The sequence below is a fragment of the Maylandia zebra genome, linkage group LG6, assembly GCF_041146795.1.
Source record: "Maylandia zebra isolate NMK-2024a linkage group LG6, Mzebra_GT3a, whole genome shotgun sequence".
NCBI classification, from domain to species: domain Eukaryota; kingdom Metazoa; phylum Chordata; class Actinopteri; order Cichliformes; family Cichlidae; genus Maylandia; species Maylandia zebra.
In genome coordinates this window covers 31,530,115-31,548,073 of record NC_135172.1, presented here as the reverse complement: position 1 = coordinate 31,548,073, position 17,959 = coordinate 31,530,115, and the positions used below count along the sequence as shown (strand labels likewise).

The window sequence follows — 17,959 nt, the reverse complement described above, 5'->3', positions numbered from 1 at the left end:
TGTAGAGTCTACCTTACAATACGAAACACTTTGATGCGGCTGTTGTTGTGATTTGGCGCTGTATAAATAAAATTTCATTGAATATAGAGCACCTGCCTCCTCATTGTGCTGCCTGTTGTGGTTGTTATGACCAGTGCTTGACCCCACACATCAGTGATCCAAGATCAAAGATGTTTGAAAACAGTATGGTGTGAAAATACGGCTCTTTGCAACACTTTGTACTTTGGGGTCATTTTTGTCCACGAGGGCCAACAACGTTATAAAATTCAATAAAAACCACATAAATAAATCAAATTACTTGAAACTTATTCCAATCATTCATAGTATAGTAATGAATAACTTCTGTTATTTTCAGCCCATTTGATGAATAACAAATACATTTTTGATAGCAAAAGATTTCTTTAGAGGACAAAAATGACCCATGGACAACACAAGGGTTAATCCCTTTCTGGTAGAAAAGTAAAGCCCCAGGTGCACCAAAAACCTAATCTGCACCACATCTAAAGATCGTGCGGTGTCCCTCAGCTGTGGCACGTCTGTAATGCTCTTCAGTCTAAGTCAACACTGATTACTCGTGACAGCAGTGACTACCACACTATGTCTTCCATCAATAACAACCCTCTTCCTTCATCCGGACTTCAGCTCAATAAATTCACATGTCCTCCATCTGTGCAGAATAAAATCATCCTAATACATTTCAAGCTAAATGGATGAATGCAGGTAAAAATTCAGAAATATGTATTGCAGCACATTAGATGTTGGACTGATTATATATATGTATATATATATATATGTGTATATATATATGTATATATATAATCAGTCCAGGCCTCTGGTAGAGGACCCGAGCTTGAAGGATAAACCGCCCGCAGGGGCGTGCTGGGTGTTTATATATATGTATATGTGTGTATATATATATATATATATATATATATATATATATATATATATATATATATATATATATATATATATATATATATATATATATATATATATATAAATAAATGTATTTAATATATATAAATATATATATATTTGCCAACTTAACGGCCAAATAAAGCACATAGAATTAATTAAATTAATCACAGCTTTTCATTGCAGAAGTTGACACACACAAACTCACACACACACACACAAAGAAGATGGAAATATAAAAATAAAATTAAGCCACAGACTCACTAACAACACTCAGTTCAAACTTTGTCTAAATTGGTCAGTATCAATTTTGTGCGTGCATGCGTGTGTGTGTGTGTGTGTGTGTGTGTGTGTGTGTGTGTGAGAGAGAGACACATCATGTGACACCAATGACACATTGCTCAAAATAGACCAACATGCTTGTGTTCCATCTGAGGAGAAACATAAACTAAACCCCAACAATACAATGCATTTTGAAATAATACACAGTTCATGCAAAGTCTGAAAGAAGCCAGTAACAAAAACATTCACTTGTGTAAGTATGGACCTCATTTTTCTTTTTTTATTTGCATTATCATACATTAGGTACAAATGACACAATCAATTACAAGGTAAGTAGCTCAGACTCATTTTAAAGGTTTCAGGCTGACAAGGGAAAAAAAATAACAAACATACACCATTTGCAAAATACAATATGTTCTTTCTTTTACAGTCTATGTAGATATCTAATTTAAGTCATTTATGTACAGGACAGGGGTGCAGAGATTATAACTGAACAGAGGAAAGTGGGAGAACTGGTTACACTGTGGATTAAGATATAAGGCATTCTTGCACATGATCTTATGCTCTGATTGGCCAAGAGGATAGTTTACTTAAAACTCTCTTAATTCAAATCGAGCAGGAAACAGCAGAGTGATGACTAACTACAAAGAAGACGTCATACCAGATTCATCCACAGAAAAGGACTGACAGAAGTACTAATTAAAATCTATAAATTAAAATAAAATCTTGAAACAGCTGTATGACCATAGCTTTAAACCTAACCCTAACTAAATTTAAAAAAGTTGAGGACATGTAAAAAATGTAAAAGAACAAATACTTTTGGCTAATTTCTTTCCTGCGGTGCATTAGTCAAACCCAGAGAGAACTGAAAAGTCTTGGGCTGATGTCGTGTCTGTTGAGTGAATTGCGTGAACTAGAAACTAGAGACCAACTTGTGATGGGATCAAACCAGCTGCAGCACCAAGGAGTTGTAGGACTAGCCCCATAGAGGAAAGTAGTGAGTTTATACACCAAATATGACTCTTCGTATGGTGATTTACAAATACATATACAATACAAAAGACTGATAGGGGCGTGATAACAGACAGGGCCACTGGGCCTCTTGCCCCCCTACTTCTAATCTTTTTTTGGGAACTTATGGTTTAGACCACAACTGCGTTTGATCCCAACTACACACCTGTAAAGTTGTGATGTTACTGTGTTCACCTGCTTTTGTGGCAGTTCCCACTAGAGTAGGTGTCCCCAGGACCACATTTAGTCTTGATGACACGTGCAGACTCACAAAGTGAGACAATAACCACTACCCTAGGATCTAAAAGGTGGGGGACACTATCAATGAGGAATGGATTTACATGGCCCAGGCACTGAGGAAGGAACTACAGATTGATTCAGAGAGGACAAAGGAGGGACGGTTCAATATGATGAGGCACGGGGGTTGTTCTTCAAAACGAGCAATTATCATCTCTCCTGTCATTCATTTCGGCTTAACCCAATTCATCACCTGTTCATTCTTCACTCATCCATCAACAAGCGTAATCTTTTGATATTTTTGAAACAGAATATTAATTAATTCGCCATGTTGTACAGTCATAAATAGGCACAGGGAGGTAAAGGTAGGAGACACGCAAGAATGAATCCAGTTTAAAATCTTTAGACAGTTAAAGGTTATTGTGACAGTGACAAAAAAAACCTTTAAAATTACATTCGTGTGAATTATTATTATTATTTTTATTAATTACCTAGTTTGAAAACACATTTAACATTAAGATCTGAGACGCTGAGTTGTGATATGAAGTAAAAATGGAAAAGAGACTTCAGGTTAGAACACGGTAGACAAAGAGTAAAAAGAATATGTACAGTATAGGTGTACAAGCTGGGAAAGGCACACAAGGGAGGAATAATCTTTATGCCCACACCGACTGTGACTTGACATTTTGAAAACACAGCAAGTCAACAGAGATTCTATTAAAGGGATGAAGCTAGGCTATTAAGTCAGCACTTGTCACATACAGAGGTGCAAGTTAGGTTTAGACAAGGGCAAGACTGCTGCTGAGCAAACTCTGAGTATGTACAAGGAATATTTTCTCTCATTTCTCTGAAATTCACTGTGAATATCAAATGCTCTACCAAATGAAATGTTCTGCCCAAAGGGAACAACGTGCAGGATAAGTTGATTATCAAACCGACTGGCATTGTTAAGTGTACTGACACAATGTGCACTGTATACTCGTGTTAGCATGCTACTGTAATGTGGCCAACTGACTGTACAGCAGCGTATGCCTTTAGAAGCTGCCAAACAAAGTTGTTTTGGTGACCGCAGCTAGTGCGACGCTGCAATTTTCAAATTCCGGTGTTTTCCAGGTTTGGCACATGCAAATGTCCGTATAAGATGGGAAACAAACTAGGAGAGATCGGACAAAAATACTGACAAAATATTAAGTTCAATTACATTCAAACAATATCCATCCTATCTATGTCAGTTAGATATAAGCTTTGCAGTATGATACTGAGATATATCCTTTGAAACATTCCTGAATTGTGCAGATGCTAGAGAAATAAAACTGACAACAAAAAAATGAGAGCAAAAAAAAAAAAGAAACAACCAAAAAGGGAAAAAAAGCAACAACAACACAACATTAAGATTATAATAAACATTCATGAGACACTAGAGAGCGTGTGGTCCCCCCACTGATCTACCAATTATCAGAGTGTCTAAGCCAAAACTCACCAAAGATCTGGACTCTGTGTTCCAAATTCTCTTAGGTAAAGGCAAAAGGAGCACGGGGACATAGAGTGTATACGCGTGCATATATATATCTATACAATATATATGCAGTATATCAAGCTTCTACAGAAGACAGCACTGATCTAAGCCCTGTGACAGCGACTAGGTCTCATGAAAGAATTTAAAAAGCAATTTAAGTCTATCTGCTATTACTAGATGTATTTACATTTATTCTATAATAAATGTCTATTCGATAGCATTCAAATCCTGTGATCTGCATTCTTTTGGCAAATCACTGTTGATCTTGTAGCTTGTTTTCACAATCACCAATCTATCTGCACTGAATGACTGAGACAGCTGACTAGTTTTCTCAGTTAAGCAGTGATAATAATCTGCAGGGATGTGTAACGGCCCACCTTAAATCTGGTTTTTGGTGAAATTGTCTTTTGACCAGTTATTTAAACAGCAACCACGATAACAGATGGTCGAATTCTCTGACTGCAAAGGAAAGGTTTTTCAGTGCCTCCTTGCTTCCTTTCTTTTCTACTTTGGCATATCATACACTAGAGAATCCTTTACTAAAGAAATCTCGAAAGCTAACAATCAACATTGCTGCTAAGGGATGCAGACCACTTGCAAATCATTGCTGTGTTGTCCATAAACCTCCTAATACAATTATGTGTTTTGAAATTTCAGCAATATGTTAAACTCGTAGGATTGAACAAATCCAACCTTGGTAATGAAGTAACACCTTTTACTGGTTGATCCACATTTATACAGCCTACATACTTCAGATGTGGTCTCTCTAAGATGAACTGCTAGTGGAGGTCACATTCTCCTAGCACCACTGTTGTTTCTAAGTCCCTACAGATTATCCTTAACCTTTTTTCCTGACTTCATGACATTTTCGATTGAGGTAAAGGAAAAGGTGTAAGAGAGGAGAAAGGAGCGCGTTGTTTTTACTATCTAATCTTTTGACTGTTTAACACTCACAAGGCAAGACCTACAAACAAGCTGAATGTGGGTTTGTTTGGAGCTGTGTGGGCGAATTGAGATGGAAATAGTGCATTTTTGTAAAAAAAGAAAAAAAAAAAGAAAAATACAGTTTGTACTAAACAGCACATACAGAATCAGAGCAAGCAGGAGCAGTTTGAGACATTACTACTAACATTTTGACAACTTGTTCCATTAAGAGTGAAGTGCTATCAGTAGGATTTTTTTTAGCCAGCATGTAGTTAAGCTAATCACGGTCACCATTCTTTAAGAAACCAGTAAAAACATTAAAGTGGATCTGTACTTACTGTAAACCATGATTTTGATTACTGTGACATTGTTATTCTTTGGAGTTTCGTACTTTTTTAGCATGCAGCATTTACCGTAATGTATCACGTGCATGAATGATGCCTACCAACAGCATGCAGATACGAAGGGACGGTCAACAGCCAGACGTGTATCCAATCAACACACAATATTTGCAGTCAAAATCGCTCAAAAATTATTATTTTTTTAAAAGAAGAATTTTATATAATTCAGACAAAGAGTAGAACAAATGTTTCACAACTTTCTAAATGTGGACTCTGTTAAAGAAACTGTTACAGTGCTGATCTGTACTGGGCTTTTAACATACAAATATTGGCTTATCTAACTGATGTAATAAAAGCACATTCAGGTGTTGGTATAAAACTGTAACTTGCTATACTTTCTTTTCTTTTTAAAGAACTTGTAATTATTTACAGATGAGATACACACCAGTTTTAAGTACATTAAAATATTATTCTGCTATAATGGAAAAATATGGTATGAGAGTGAGATCAAATCTGTAAAAACAGTAAAAACAAAACCCCCAAAACAAAAACTGATTTAACTAATAATGGCTCCAAATGCAAGACAAGTTTGTTCTCATTACAGCAACGCAACGGGAAAGGATTTCAAATTTGATATCAAATTTCTGTATCGAACTTCAGTGTTTTATCAGCTTTTAAGCTGATGACACCATATTCAATAAAACATTTTATGGTTAATGCACACTGATACAAAATGTCATGTGTTCAGCAACTGAAAATTTCTTTACAGTCTCTGTTACAACATTTAAGACCAATGTGAGGCTCTGTGGGTGTAGCATGGGACAAAACAGTGATTAACTCTAAAAAGTGTTAGACTATGACAAACTGTAAACGGTTTGATTTCAAGGTAGGTTAATAAGACTGCCACTGTTAAACTTGTGTGTCCGCATACTGTCCACAAAATCATTCACAAGGAAAGTATACAAGCTGAAGCTTAATAAGGACAAGGGATTGGGAGCTTACACTATTATTTTTTGTCACAATCAGGTCAAAGTGGCTGATAACAGTAAAGCCAAGTGAACTTGTTGCCAAAATGACGCAACACTTTGATAGTTTACAGGCTGCATATGTTTTAGAACCTCACCGTTAATCCTTCAGTTGGCTTGCTACACACACACACTGGAAGTTGAGACTGCCTAGAATCAATTTGTAAAAACATTTCATTTTACACCACCACCATGAAATCAAAGGAGAGAAAAACTGTAAACATTATACAGGAAACATTGAACAACAAGGTGCTGTTTAAACGCCTGCACCGCCTCTCCTTCATATTTGGCTATAGCATCTACACTGCCTAACGAGTGTTTCTCAGATTATCACATAATATCCATACTGTGATTATCCAAGTAGATACAATTTACAACCTGCCAATTATTTCTGTAGAATATAACTTCAATCCATTGAGATTTATACGCAGAGAAATACATTTCTTAAATTGTAGACAAATACAGCCTCTCCAATTCAAAATATATACTGGCAAAATGTGCATGCCCTAGAATCCTGCTTAGGAATAACACCAACACATTAGGATTGAATGGTAGTCAGATGTTAGGTGGGTGGTTGGTTTAATGGGTAGCGATGAGCAGAAAGGTTCCTCACAGAGGTTTTCCCATCCTTCTCATTCGCTGTTGTTGAGCGACGGGTGTACAAACTGGGGGTTGATGAAAGAGAACCCTGCGAACTCGGCCTGGTCAATGTTGGCAATAACCAGCTCATCTGGCGGTGTGAGCTGGGGCTGGGTGCGTGTGAAGAACTTGTCAAAGTTCTCTGCTCCTTTGCCGCACTGTAAAAAAACAAAGAGAAAGCAGAGAAGAGGGAGCAGTTTAGACGTTAGGTGTGGAAAATGATTTGAAAAGTGCAAGTAGATCGACTCTACAGGGCAGAGAAGAAATTGTGGAGCTCAGGCAGGAGTGTGCACACTGCATCTCTTTAAAAGGCAAGTACACAGCAATTTTTTGTAGGCAGCAGCCACTGCATTCAGCAGGATTTGTTTTTAACTACTTGGTAATTTTGCACCAATGCGCCCAAAGCACAGGACACACTCATCATAGTCGTTGTCTAACATCATTAGTCACTACTATTGTCTTCGCCATTCATATCGCAGAATAACATTGCACTAGCCTGGGTATTTTGACAATGTGCAACAGGCAACAACTATAAATACTCCTGCTTTAACCTGCCGACTAATCAAAACCTTTCTTCATTCTGCCTCTGACCTGCATAGATATGGACGAGATCTCACACCTGACACCCCCCCAATGTAGATTACATGCTCCACATCTTGCTCACCTGAATCACAACGCACCCATCTGAATACCGAACCAACATCGGCACAGCTGTGAAACAGCAACGCAGTTTCAAACAAACAAACTGTGAACTGATTCTACGAGAGGAAATCGTGTCAGGACCTCCAGGATAAGCCACACTCCATTTCCAAACCTCTGAAAACCTGCTGCAATGCAAAGCCCTTGTTTTGGCTTCAGCTAAGTATGTTACAGAAGAAGAAAGTTATTCCTTCAACAAGAATGACAACATCATCGAGGTGCAACAAGGTCACAGAGGGGTTAATTACTATATTCATGAGTGGGGTGCAATATAGAATGGGCGCCGTCAAAAGTGTTCATGCTCGTGAGTTGAGGGGACACTCAGTAAGATCACGTCATACGATAGATGCGGAAATGCTTCAGAGAATTCCTCAGCAAAGGAAGAACTTGCATGTATGCAGACCTGGGTGTGCATATAATTTTGTTGCTCTTCACATCGAATGGAAAAAATAAAAACTGTTTTTAGAAGTGCAGTGTAAATATGTATATAAATTTAGTATATTTAATTACAGCGATATGACATGAGTTGCTTGTTTTTCTTCAGACGAAATTTATAATAAATGTACAAAATCTGTTTTACAGTGTCCAGTGTTTTCTAGTAATGTTTCTGTGTATGCCATTCATAGTTATGCATATTCCACTGTAATTGTCTGTTCAGGAGTGTGGCTTCCAAACACAAGCATGCCATGGTATCAAAGGCAAAGAAACAGAAACGAAACAATATTTTATTTGTCATGATCAAGTCTCTACAAGGTTTGTTCAATTCAATCTCCAAGCACAGGTTTAAAATTTTGCCCTAAAGGTAATGATGAAAGCCAAGGGTCGTAGGGTGGTACAGTGGTTAGCACTGCACCTCAAAACCCACAGGCTCATGGTTCAAAGCTCCTAGTAGGCTGTTCTCCCTGTTTTCATTTAGAAACTCCTGCTTTCTCCCACAATCATTGTCATACTAAATTAGCCCTAGGTAAGGGTGTAAGGGTGAATCTCAGTGTCCAGGTTTCTCTTAACCAGCCCAGCTGGGGTTGGCAAGACGGTAAAGAAATCAGACAAATTGATAATTTTTTAGAATAATTTTAAAATATTATCTTGTTTAATGAAAGTAGATTGATTATTCCTTGTCCTCAGTAAGGAAAAAGGAATACAAAATCCTTCTCTATCCTCATTTACTCGTCCACCCACACACAGACTTCATCTATGTGGATGCACAAATTCCCAAATACACATATGCTCATACTCTAGTAACTTAGTGAACAACTTGATAAATGTTCATACTTGATTCACGAATTATTACTTCTGCAGCTGACTGATAGCATAACACACTCTGCCAAACTCCATGAGACTCTAACACAGAACATGAAGAGAAAGAAAGGATGACAGCAACCACAGCGCCTTTAATTCTGCTGTTATACAAAAACAATCAATGATGCAATAAACTGAAAAGGCTGTTTGAATAAAAGGAAAATATTTAATGAGTAAGTAAATTTGTGTGTAAAAATAGTTTGTTTGGAGAGTATTTATAACACAATAATGAAACCTGCTAAACCTTTTCAGATAAAATATGTTTATATCCAGCTACTTAGTCAAGTGGTGACAGCTTAAGCTTGATTTTGTCCTCTGCTAAGCAAACTCCTCTTGGCATGCACTGACTTGTGCTTCACCCATCACTTCAAAACAGCCTAGCAGACATCAATCTCCACCATCACAGCATCTGTCCCTTCTCTGGATTGTAAACGCTATGACCACTGAACACCAGCAATTTCAGCTTGGCCAGCCACTATATACTGTCTTCCCCTTGTTTTCAGCCCCTTTCAATCAGTTTTAATTATTAGTATCTGGGCATTTGAAGCCCACGACTGACTGTGACCTGGATTTGAAACTCTTGACTAACTGACCTTTTTCGCTGTTGTCCTATATTCCATTCACAAACAAGATAACGCTGTCTGCCTAAGTCTATGCATGCTTAAATTGACATCACTGTCACTGTGCATACAGGAAATTCTGTTTTTATGTGTGTGTTAAGGTATGCCTGTCTTTGTTTGTCAAGTAAACACACACAAGTATGAAGGTGCAGACATTTCTATTTTTATTTTCTCTTTACTATTTTTTTAGGAGGCTAGACAGAGCGTGCCAGGTGATGTGAACACAACATACGATGAAAACATAAGACACTGCTGTTTCTAAGAGGCGTGTGTTTGTGTGTGAGGTTTTTGATTGCGACTGTTGTCACTGACAGGTGACATTCGCTCTAAGCCATCACCACCCTGTCAGAGTAGATAGAGGGCAAAGACGCACATCAAGATGTGACTCTCTGTGTGCGTGTGTGGTGGGGGGCCTCTGAATTTTCTGCTTCGCACACAGCGGGCACCTGATGGGTAATCGCTAGCATCCTTCCACCGCTGCGTCTCTGCTGCCCACTTGTCTTCTTCTATCCATCACTGGCAATCCATCGCTGAAGTGAAGCAGCACATTTTTAACTCTGACCTCCAACGACAATCTCCAGCACCAAGATGTTCCTTTCTAGGTCACAAAACTCCTTGTGACATGAGGCTTCTGCTCTCAAGCAATACTCTAACCAGTGTGTACGTAAAGCATATGTGAGCTTTTTTCCCCCCCTTTTGTCAACAGAAACCACTGTGACAGTGGTTAGTGTTGTTTTTACCCCTCGCAGCACCAAGCGCTGAGTAAACAGTTTAGCTCCTGGCGTCAGATCGTCACACTCCAAGTAAAGGACTTTGATGAGAAAATACCATATTCTGTATGTTGAATATAGGAAAATGAAGAACAAAAAAAAAGAAGATTATCTTTTGACCCACTGTCTTGGAAACATGGTCTTAGTGTTTTTGTGACTTTTTAGGCGCACAAACATGCTCTGCTGGAAAAGCACAAGGCTGGTCTTACAACTCCTATTTTTTACTATGTGATTCAACCAACCTTGATTGGGTGAGACCAAGGCTATGATGCTGCTGATACATCCTCTCATACATAGTGACACAGTGTCCTACATGGGTTTTTGACCTACTTTCTCTCATCTTTAATCTCCCTCCCTCTCTCACTGCACACATACAGACGTGCACGCCTCTGTGCCCAAGCATATTAAAAGAACACTCAGCTACTTAGGATGACAAATGAGTGCCTGCCTCCATTAAGAGTTGTGCCAAGACTCTCTCTTCCTCTTTTTTCTCTACCTTCAGCTCCCTGAAGCCAGCGGCCTGGGAAGCACTCTGTTCTCATCGTCTTCCAAACATTATGTTTTCTTTGTTGGGTTGCTAGTTTGTCAACATCAACGAACCACTTAAGGGAGAACATCAGTCAAAGTGTGGAAGAAAAGGTTTTCCAGAAATGTGCTTTGGATCTGAACAGCTTATCTGTAGGGAAATTTCTTTGCTTTTTAGCTCTCACAAGGCCATAATGTGACTAAATTGCAAAGTACAGCTGAAGCCTGTGATTACTGGTGCAGAAAGATAAAAGAGAGATGAAATCAAAAGTTTGTATTGCAAACTGCATACTGGCTGTGCTCCAATGAATTCAACTTGTAAAAACCCAACCCAAAATATTTCTTTAAATACGTCTTTTGACTATAAGATATTGCAGTGTTGTAGTTACAAATTTGGTCCGTGACAGATAAACTGTGTTTGATGGGAAACCAATAAGTTCAAAGATTTTACAGAAAATGTGATAAAGAGTCGATTTCTCTTGACCTCAAATCAAAAACACATAATAAATAAAACTTCAAAATGAACAACAAAAAAACAAGAGGAAAGGCTCATATCCTTAGCAAAAGGCAACGGTGTTTGCCTCTTATTTCCCAAAGCCACAGTGACTCAAAAATCACCCATATTGCCATCATTTTCTCAGTGTGTGTGCCTGTGCGTGCATCCTATGAGCCATGCACATCCCTTCCTTCAACGTTCCAATGTTCCAAGACTTCTGTGCAGTGACTAAGTCCTCCCACTCTGTCTTGCCCTGCATCCTTGCCTTCATTTACTATCAATCAGCAGCTTTGACCTACTTCTTTTTGACATAAACACTATCGGCCATCCACAAGTAGGCGTCAAACGTGTGGGCATCAAGTGTCTTGTACTCTGAAGAAATCGGCCTGGTTTCATAGCAAATACCAACACAGTTAGCTGAATGTTGCTGGCATTTAATTGTGTGTCTGCTACCTGCAGTACACAGTTGAACGGTCACAGCATTCAGCACAATAATGGAACAGTGGATCAACGCTAAGTGAGCCTGCCATGACAATCATTCTACTGCACAGACAATGTCCCTCATGCTATCTGACACCCGGTCCAATAGATACAGATGGTAAAAGTCTCCCAGCTGGGTGCAGCTAGTGTATTGATTGCAATTCCGAAGCTGTCATAAGGCGGATGAAGTGAGATTGAGCAAGGAAAGATGCACAGGGAGAAAAGAAAGAAGAGGAGTGGATTAAAAAGACAGGAACATATTTGGTAAGTTGTGAGAAGGAGATGTATGAAATCAGAAACAACATTGTATTAAATGGCACAGCGAGATGGACATGATAGACCATAAGTGTCTTTACATGGCTGCAGGGAGCATTCAAAAATGTTAATTATTATCTTTCCACCTCTGTCATCTTTCCAACTTCTCTGCACCTATTAGATCCATGCAAACATGCACTATGCCAAGAGCATGGACATTTGCATGCTTTTACCTGCCTTCAACTTCACAGAGACCTTTCTTTCTCCCTACGATATTGATTACCACCCCCTACACGGCAACAAACTTGCAGGCTTGTGCAGCAAACGAACGCAGAGACAAGGCGTAAATGCAAGGAATGATTCCACCTCTGTTTGTCCTTAATCTCCTTTAACCTTTTATATTTACACTTCCTCCACACATACATTTACCCGCACATACAAACGCAAAGCATTTTCAGGAAAACCCAGCACACTCAGCAGAAAACTACATGGAAGAGGTCAGGATTCACCTTATTAGAAGAACTGGAGCCCTTGAGGGTTGAAACAGAAGAAAACTACAAAATGAATATGTAATGGATACAGGCACACACACATATAGAGCACTAAGTGACCTACTATATATATTTTTCTGTTTAAAGAAATGCAGTCTATATTGAAATCTGCAAACATATGTGCTCTACATGATTGATGTGCTGCAAAATGTGTGCTCTTTATAACTATACACTGAGATCTGACTCTGAAATAACCAATTGTTGACAAAGCACATGTCATTTGCAGCTTACGCCTACAGCTTGGTTTAACAAGACAAATGAGCATTATGTTAAAGCTGTATCAAATTTCACATGGCTCACTGGAAATCAGAGTGACTTCAGGCTATATTTAATGTAACAGTTCTATTAATTGTCCCAAGCCAATAATTAGGTATTTACTGTGAGACATACAACGCTGTACAGTTCTGAGCCTGGATCTGCTGTTACGAAACTCTAAGACTGATTTCCTCCCACTATGTTTATGACACTGAGTTCTTGAGTGGGTAGTAGATTACTCCAGTGGTAAGGCTCTCCATCTTGTGTTTTAAATTCTTAATAGACATTCCTACCACTGTCAATCACCATTAATGGGTTACAATGGACTGCAGTCACATTAGATCAGCTATTTTACTGCACATTATAAACCATTCGATCCAGTCAGGATGATATATTATGTTCTTCAGTAACACCATTGGTCTTGTTTATATTCAAAAACAACACATTGGATCGCCAACAACACATCTCGTACATATGTGCTCGCACTCTCCTTGTTGTTGATGTGTGAATGTGTTGTGGTCATGCAATATCTGCTGAGTTATATAAGAATACAAGAGCGTGCAGTAAGTAACTGCATTTAATCAAATCTTTTACTGATGGAAAAAAAAATTGTTGCAATAAAGTAAATCTTCCACCAGAGGCAAGGATAATGACAAGTATTAATGTGTATTAAAGTGAGACTGTATCACAGTCAGATCCTAATGCTCACTTTTGCACACATTAACAGACAGAGCAAATAAGTGAGAACACCATGACATCACAATGTTGTGTAAACAGTACTCCTCTTCAGTGATGGATTTACCTGAATAAACGATGTTTTCCAACTTACCTGTTGTAACTATGCCGATTCGTGCCTCTGAGACTTAAAGTAAGCTGTGAGGCAGGAAGCAGTCACACTGACTTGCTTGTCATCTTTTTCACAAGGTGCTATAGCACTTATGCTTAATTTAGGGGCGATCGTGGCTCAAGAGTTGGCAGTTCGTCTTGTAATTGGAAGGTTGCCGGTTTAAGCCCCGGCTCTGACAGTCTCTGTCGTTGTGTCCTTGGGCAAGACACTTCACCCGTTGCCTACTGGTGGTGGTCAGAGGGCCTGGTGGCGCCAGTGTCCGGCAGCTTCACCTCTGTCAGTACGCCCCAGGGCAGCTGTGGCTACAGTGTAGCTTGCCATCACCAGTGTGTGAATGGGTGGATGACTGAATGTAGTGTATGTGCTTTGGGGTCCATAGGGACTAAGTAAAGCGCTATACAAATACAGGCCATTTACTTCTTAATGGAGATATGGTTTTAGAAATACCAGAGGGCATTTCGTTGGCGGTTTTAAAAGGTGCATGACAACTAATTAAAACATTGTCATCATATGCCCTCTTGCAAATTCAGCAGCCAAGGAGGCAGCTGAATTTGTAATTCTCTGAACAAACTTCCAAGGTATACTCCCAGGTATACTTTTAACCAAGTTGGTCAAAGAGTTTTTGATATCTGGCTGCTAAAGAGCCAAACACAACATGACAGAATGGCTGGTGGAGAGTGTGTGTGCGTGTGTGTGTGGATAAATAAAGCAGATGGGGAAAGACCAGAAAGGAGGGGTCATCTGGGAGTTTTCCGTCATTTCTCCTTCACAGGAATGAATCTGTTTAATATAAACTTTACAAAATCCTTAAATAAACATTAACTCATGTCATGTGACATGATGTTAATTTTTTGGGTGAAGAAAATCTTTATGGTGCGTTTTATAACACAATCAAGAAATACTGTTTGGAGGGCCTTTGTAGAGCTTTAAAAGAGAATGGATCAAATGCTAATGAACCCCTTAGGAAAGTAAGCACACTGTGTGGCTTGCATAGATAAGGATAATCTGAAATTGCTTTGTCTGTACTTGTGTCTATATAGTTTTTGATCCACAGATAAACTTATATATAAATCTCATTTAGCGTCGCTGGATCTCCTATATTTGGGTGTTTAATACTTCATAAAATATAACTTTGTCTAGATTATTTTCTGACATTATCCACCATTTGAAAAACACCAAGTAATGAACGTCTGAATACTGCAAATCTAAGACAAAATTTGTGAACATATAAATTCATACAGCAATCAGCCAATAGATATAAAGTATGAGGCATCGTGAAGATGCATTACTCTGGTTGTGTACAGTAATCTAATAAGTTTTAACCAGTAACTCTTGAGTTTTTGTGCGTATTGAGACAAATCTGACTGAAGGCTGAGACAGAAGTTCGTAAACAAACAGCCAAGAACAGATAGTCCCCCAGGGAGTAGAGAACACAGCAGAGGGCTATTAGATGCCTTGCCATAACAGATTTGTCATGTTGAGATAAGCACATCTGTTCTTTATAGATATATGCAGTTCACAAGGTTGTATTTATCTACTTGTCTTTTATGCATGCGTTTACATGTGCTTAAGACCGAGAGGAGATCACCTGAAGCCACTTTTTATTATGAATTAATAATAATGTTAACAGGATATAAATGTTTCTATAGGTATTCAAGTATAGTCTCCCTTCCAACCTCTAAACTGCATCAAGCATTGAAACGTGTGTGAGAGAAAACAGTATGACACAAAGAGGGCCCGTTGTTAGAAGGATTTAAATTACTGACAGATAATACAAAAATAATAATAATAAATGCATAAATAACAGTTATATGATAAAAGAAAAGGGGTTCTAATTTTTCCATTGTGGTGCATGATGCAAACTGCAGTGCTGTGTGCAGTGAGTAGGATGAAATACTGATGACCAGCATACTTAAAATGATTGACAGATAAACGCTGCCGGCCTTATTTTAATGAAAGTTAAAGTTATCTCGGAAAGCTACCAATTATCTTAACCTTGGTTACAGTAATTCCATACATGTAGCCTATGTGTGCTTTAAGACTTACCACTTTAGGCTTAAAGGGGGGCTGTATCTCTCTGTTCTCGAGACGTTCCCAATCGATGCGTCTGAAGAAGGCGTGTTCTCTGATGTCCCTCTCTCCCTCAGCGCCACAGCCCAGACGTTTGGATGGGTGTTTAGTCATCAACTGCTCATGGCCACACACACGCACAAAAAAAATACAGTTAGATTAAGGATAATAATAATAATAATGATAATAAAGATTTATTTTAATATTGTGGAGCACTGAAGATCCTGAAACACTGGTAAACACTCGTTTTATCTCTCTGAACTAAACTTCCAGCTCAGTTCTTTCACTGCTGTGTTTCATGTTTCATAATGTGACTCTGCCTCTTTACTAGGTGACCAAATGACAGCTAAACAGATGGGTCTTAAAAAGAGTGATATCATTGGGGTTTTTTCCTCTCTCCCGCTGCATGCTCTGCCTTCAGAGAACCGCTGCCACTTCTAATCGCACATCGAGCGACGACTTTGTTAAAAAGTAAAACAAGATGCAGGGACCCAAAGGAAGCAAAACCACCAAACAACCTGTCCTTGTTTTAAATTAAGCAGAAGGCCACTGGCATTAGTTAAAAATAAATGTTCAAATAATGTGCTGGAAATGACAAGAAACTTAAATGTTTCTTTCCTGACTTTTCAGTTGCCTTTACCTTCTTGCTGACTACAAAATTAGAGCCACCGTACCAGTGGGAAATATGCAGGCCAAATATTTGAAATGCACAGAAGCAAGACTCATAATGGAATATAAATTGTTATGTGTGTATGTGTATCTGGAATATTACTAGAGTATGTTTTACAAACACATTTTGCACCTGCTCTCTCGTTACAGTTTGGTGATTTGCCCTGACTGAAGTGCAACAGAAAGCAAAGTGCTCATTTGGAGATGGATGCAGAACCTGGTGGAGTTCGGTATTAACACTCCAAAGAAAAAACACTATGTATTTGTTATAACTTTTGCTGCCCTGCTGTCCAGGTCTCTCTTGGAAATGAGATTTAGATCTCAAGACTTTTCACCTGGATAAATTAACGACAATGAATGAAAAATCTGAGTTAAATGCTTACATTGATCTCATTGCTTTGGTATTTTTGTGCAGGGTGTGCTTCTGTAAATGGTATATATATATATATATATATATATACACATATACATATATATATATATATATATATATATATATACACATATACATATATATATATATATATATATATATATATATACACATATACATATATATATATATATATATATATATATATATATATATACACATATACATACATATATATATATATATATATATATATATATATATATATACACATATACACATATATATATATATATATATATATATATATGTGTATATGTGTATATACATACATATATATATACATATATATATATATATACACATATATATATATATATATATATATAGCAGCTGGATAGCGTAGTGGTTAAACTACACGCCTTTGGAACAGAGGATCGCAAGTTCGATTCCTGCCTGGGGCGTCTGTATCCAGTAAGGGTCCTAAGGCTAGACCCCCTATGCTAAGCAAGCCTACCGCAGACATGAGCGAGACAGATAAATATGAAGGCATGCCGGCTCGGACGTCGCCCGGATCAACAAGGTCCGCGTCAGGTGTTGAGGAACCAGGGCACCCTGACGAAAAGTGGGCTACTGGAACAAGAAGGCATCGGTGGGCAAGGGACGAAAACAGGGCGTTGTTGGAATGCTACTACGCAAGTAACCCCGGCGGAAGGGGCTACATGAATAGGATGAGGGACCTATGGATTCTTCGATACCCAACATCCACAATGACGGCGAAACAACTAGTAGCTCAGTGTTCCAACATTCGAAAGAAGGGACTGCTCTCACAGCTAGAGATTGACGAGGTACAACACAAATGCTACGGCAAGGAGGAGTCAGGACGCCAGGTCAGGGGGGAGATATCATCACCCCCACCCGAGATTGGGTACATAGCCCCAAGTGCGATAGGAGAGTTGAGTGCGAGAGGAGCTGACCTGAAAAATAGGATCATGGCCAAGCTTGAAACCTGGATCCCCCGTAGCCGGTTACCAAGATTACGTGAAGTACCCTCAGAAGGTCTGCTAGATGATGTTAATGCAGCACTACGGGCAATACCTACAACCACGATTACCGACACTAACAAGCTGATCTACAATACGGCAGCAGTGATCAGT

The 17,959-nt window shown here is 38.7% G+C and overlaps 1 protein-coding gene across 2 annotated transcripts in view; it reads right to left on the bottom strand.

Annotated features, from left to right (window-relative positions):
* Nucleotides 1–1,458: 1,458 nt before the first annotated feature.
* prkcaa (protein kinase C, alpha, a) overlaps nucleotides 1,459–17,959 on the bottom strand; it is a 143,966-nt gene continuing 127,465 nt past the window's right edge. For both annotated transcript variants that reach the window (XM_004539207.5, XM_004539208.5), the window contains 2 exons: nucleotides 15,737–15,877; nucleotides 1,459–7,051 (listed from right to left, as the gene is read on the bottom strand). In XM_004539207.5, the coding sequence (XP_004539264.1) occupies nucleotides 6,887–7,051; nucleotides 15,737–15,877 (306 nt within the window). In that variant the 3' untranslated portion in view covers nucleotides 1,459–6,886. The remainder of the gene's footprint in view (nucleotides 7,052–15,736; nucleotides 15,878–17,959) is intronic.